A 4,335-nucleotide genomic window follows, 5' to 3' on the forward strand; every position below is an offset into this window, starting at 1 on the left:
TATTCTTTCATCTCAGTTTTATCGTTGACCCATTAATTATTTCCTTTTTTATTATTCTATTTACTACTTTTAGAGAATGTCATTGAAACAAGCTGATCGAGGGAACGTTGACCCATGATTTTTTATTTCATTGTCTCATATAAACAAAGAGTGTATAAATTATTTCATTCTAACGAGAATTTAGGATCAATTCGAGTCTCAATTCTATTCTTTCATCTCAGTTTTATCGTTGACCCACCCATTATTTCCTTTTTTATTATTCTATTTACTACTTTTAGAGAATGTGTTGCTAACGTACAGGGAAGCATGTAGTCGGTGATTGGTTTGAACCTAACTCAAAACTCAGCTATCATTTCTTTTTTCTTTTTTTGCGATCATTCAACTGATTCTTATATCTTATTACTCAAACTCATCTATTCTCATATCTCATTTCTTCATCTTTACTTTTTCCATATCTTACTTTTGAAACTCAATTTTTTGACGAAGTAGTGGAGCTCACACACTGCTTGGTCACAATTAATGGTAACAAGAAGCACAATTCCCTCATATGCCCAGCAGAAACTCAATGGCATAGCTCAAACAAGAATCACAATATCCACATATTTTTCAGTATTGTGAATTAGATAGCAAAAAGGAAATTGAGAGAGAAAGAGAGCACAAAAAATCCAAAGCCTGGATTTGTGTTGTACCCAGATTCAGGATCAAAATTTTCATGCACCTAGAAATTTATTTGAAAACCCAAAATTCTTCTTCATCATCTACCACCAATTATTAAACAATCAAATCAGTATAATCCTAACAAATGTCGTCAGGTATAGATCCCTACGACCACCTTTGCATTTTTCTGAACCCTGATGGCACTCTCACTAGATTTTGGACGCTCCCAAAGAAAAAAGCAAACCCTATTGCCACTATTGGCGAGCCTGTGGTCTCCAAGGATCACACTCTCAATGCTGAAAAGAAAACGCACGTCCGAATCTACATGCCGACCATCAAATTGCCTCCCAATGATGACACAAGGATTCCGATCATAATTTTCTACCCCTTTTCGAATTGGTACTTTTCTATGTGGGACACTGAAAGCAACGACAGGATAGCCTCAGAGCTCGCATGCCAGGTTCCTGCTATTGTTGTCTCCGTTGACTACCGCCTTGCACCAGAGAATAGGTTGCCGGCGCAATACCATGATGGCGTGGACGCAATACTTTGGGTGAGGGAACAGGCATTGAATCCAAATGGTGAGCAATGGATTAAAGATTACGGAGATATTTCAAGGTGTTACCTGTATGGACATGGTACTGGTGGGAACATAGCATTTTTCGCTGCGTTAGAAGCAACGAGAATGGAGTTGGAGCCGTTGAAGATTGTTGGGAATATAATGAACCAACCCCTGTTTGGTGGCATTGTAAGGACAGACTCAGAGCTGCAACATTCTACGGACCCTCTCCACCCCTTGTGTGTACAAGATTTGATTTGGGAGCTCTCTTTGCCAATTGGTGAAAATCGGGACCATTGGTATTGTAATCCGATAGTGGAGGGCCCGCACACGAGCGCCATTAGCAAGCTTGGTAAGTGCCTTGTGATTGGGTTTGGTGAGGACTTCATGTTCGATCGGCACCAAGAGTTTATAACATTGTTGATGAGGCATGAAGTCCAAATTGAAGCACTGTTCCACGATTCTGGGTTCCATGCAATCGATCTGGCAGTCCCAGAATGGGCGGATGCTATTGTGGAATCGGTTAAAGACTTCATAGCAGAAGCCGAAAACAAACCGTGAGTTCTATACTTCAATTGTTGCTAATATATTTTTATTTTTACTTTTAGAGTTAAATTAACGACAGTGGTATTATCAACTCTTAACAGTTCAAAAGGTTGAAGAAAGGAGGACTATAAAACCTGATTTGAGGTCCCTCCCGAACATGAGCAGACTTCGCAAGGATTCAGATCCCCTCTATGTTGTAATTGTCAATTTGAAACTTTGAACTAGAGCAAGTCTCTGTTTCTTTCTTAAACTTTTTTGATAGCAAGTCTCTGTTTCTATTGTTCTGGAGCCGAAGTAAAATAAAATAAAATAAAATAAAAAATTATTCCTCTTGTCGTGCATTCATTTTTGTATTATTTTATGGTTGTCTTGTTTAAGTTTGTTAGGGCAATAGCATCGGTCTTTCTAAATTTTTCCTTCTTTTTTAACGTTGCAATCTAATTTTTCTATTTTATACAAGCACCTCGCAAAATCACTCATATTAATTTGTCTTTCTAATAATAATTTTTATCATTATTTCATATTCCTACACACACTCTCTCTCTCTTTTATTCCGAACATGGTCACTCATCACTCATTCATTTATGAAAAAAATTCTCTCTACCCAAATCTGAAAATTCTCTCCACCGGACTCCATGGATGAGCGCTCCTCTCCTTCACTCATCAGCACTTTCTCTCTCATGGCAGCGGTGAGCACTCCACCCAATCCTCCATGGCAGCAGCATCTTGGGTTTTGGGTTGATTTGGGTTTTCCAAATGGGTTTGCTGTTGGGTTTGCCGTTGGAGGTTTGTTTTGGTTGATTTCAGTTGGGTTTGGGATGGGTTTAAGTTGATTTCCATTGATTTTGGGTTGATTGTGTTTGGATTTTGATGATGTTGTAATGGATAAGTTTTGGTGGTGGTGGTTGGGTTGCAGTGGTGCTGGGCAGGGTGGTCTTTTTCCTGGCCATTGAAGAGATGAGACGAAGAGAGAAAATAATTTGTTTAGTAAGAGTGGAGAGAGAAAAATAAAATAAAATAATTATATAGAAAGCTATAATAGTTATGCATATATGTATGATTACTGTAACAATTTTGTATATAAAGTGTTTTAGACAAATTAATGTGGGTAGTTTTTAGTAAAAATGTGTAAAATTTGCAACTTTTTCTATTTTGGCCCGACTGGTGCAATAGCTCTTAAGGTAAACATTTGCTTAAGCATTGAATAGAAATGGCGGGGAGTTATTTGTTTAGGCATTCCAGCAATTTTGTCAATTAAAGAAGAGGTTAACTCTATAACCATATTTGGACTTGTGATCAAGCCATTGATACCGATAAAAAATAAATAGGCGCTCACATATAATGATCGAAACGTGTTTGGTGGCACGGAAAGGATGAAGTCAGAGTTACAAAATTGTATTGACCCTGCCTTGCCATTGTATGCATATGATTTGGTTTGAGAGCTCTCGTTGCCAGAAGGTGAAAATTGAGACCATTGGTATTGTAATCCTCTGGCGGAGGGCCCACACACAAGCGCCATCAGCAAGCTTCGTAGGTGTTGCGATTGGGTTTTATGGGGACTTGGTGATTGATCGGCATCAAAAGTTTGTAACCATGTTGATGAGGCATGGGGTCCAGATCGATGCACTGTTCCACCATTCAGGGTTCCATGCAATCAAGATTGTAGGATCAAAATAGTTGAGTGCTATTGTGGAAATGATTAAAGACTTCATCGTAGAAATAAAAAACAAACCATGACTTCAGTACTTCAATTGTTACTAATATGGTAATATTGTTATATTTTGTTTTGTGTTATAGAAAATGACAGTAGTGTTATTAAGTACTCGTTTGTTTCAGCGTTTGAAGCCCAAAACGCGCGTTTTCAAAAAAGCCAGCCCAAAAATAGTGTTTGGTAAGTATAAAACGCAACTTTTTGGAAAAAGTTGCGTTTTATATTTGTGAAGAAACGTGCGTTTGAGTTATGGAGCTCTTGAGGTCCATAAACAAAAAGCTCATGCGCATTTTGATTTTGATCCGTTGGGCTCTTCTAAAAATTACCAAATTACCCTTGATAAATCATCAGTTCTCATCTCATCTCTCTGCTCTCCCAACAAATTTCCAAATCCAAACACAAAAAAATCTATAACAAATTCCCAAATCAGCTAAGGAAAAAATAAAATCAATCCCTTGCAAATTAAGATTCCTCAAAATGCAAAACAAAAAAACATCAGAATATAGCAAAATGATAGAATTACAAGACAAAATCGAAGCCGAATGCGTCAACAACACCGAGCTCTGGGTTCGATCAAATTGGCGAACCCCTCCTAATCAAACCCTCCGACTCTGACTCCGACTCCAACTCCGTCCCCATTTTCGATCTCCAAGCCCTTCCCTCTCAGCCACTCGCCGTCTCCGAACTCCACCGCCTCATCTTCATCGTGCACTCTGATGGATTCTACGTCGCCAGAACCTGAGTGGGATGCTATCGATTTCGCCAAGAACCAACAAACGAAGTGCTAAGAGAGAAAAAAAAAAAAAAAAAAAAAAAAAAAAAAAAAAAAAAAAAAAAAAAAAAAAAAAAACGACGAAGAAGG

General features: G+C 38.2%; 1 protein-coding gene across 1 annotated transcript; it reads left to right on the forward strand.

Moving 5' to 3' along the window:
* The first annotated feature begins 474 nt into the window (after positions 1-474).
* LOC115973270 (probable carboxylesterase 9) lies at positions 475-2,092 on the forward strand. The gene is made up of 2 exons (XM_031093530.1): positions 475-1,773; positions 1,864-2,092. Exons 1-2 carry the CDS (start codon positions 803-805, stop codon positions 1,874-1,876), a joined length of 984 nt encoding a protein of 327 aa, XP_030949390.1. The 5' UTR covers positions 475-802; the 3' UTR covers positions 1,877-2,092.
* The last annotated feature ends 2,243 nt before the right edge of the window (positions 2,093-4,335 follow it).

Source organism: Quercus lobata, unplaced genomic scaffold, assembly GCF_001633185.2.
Source record: "Quercus lobata isolate SW786 unplaced genomic scaffold, ValleyOak3.0 Primary Assembly Scq3eQI_336, whole genome shotgun sequence".
NCBI classification, from domain to species: domain Eukaryota; kingdom Viridiplantae; phylum Streptophyta; class Magnoliopsida; order Fagales; family Fagaceae; genus Quercus; species Quercus lobata.

What these genes read in the sequence shown, in the direction of transcription:
- LOC115973270 (XM_031093530.1), top strand. Translation starts at nt 803, where the DNA reads ATGTCGTCAGGTATAGATCCCTACGACCACCTTTGCATTTTTCTGAAC.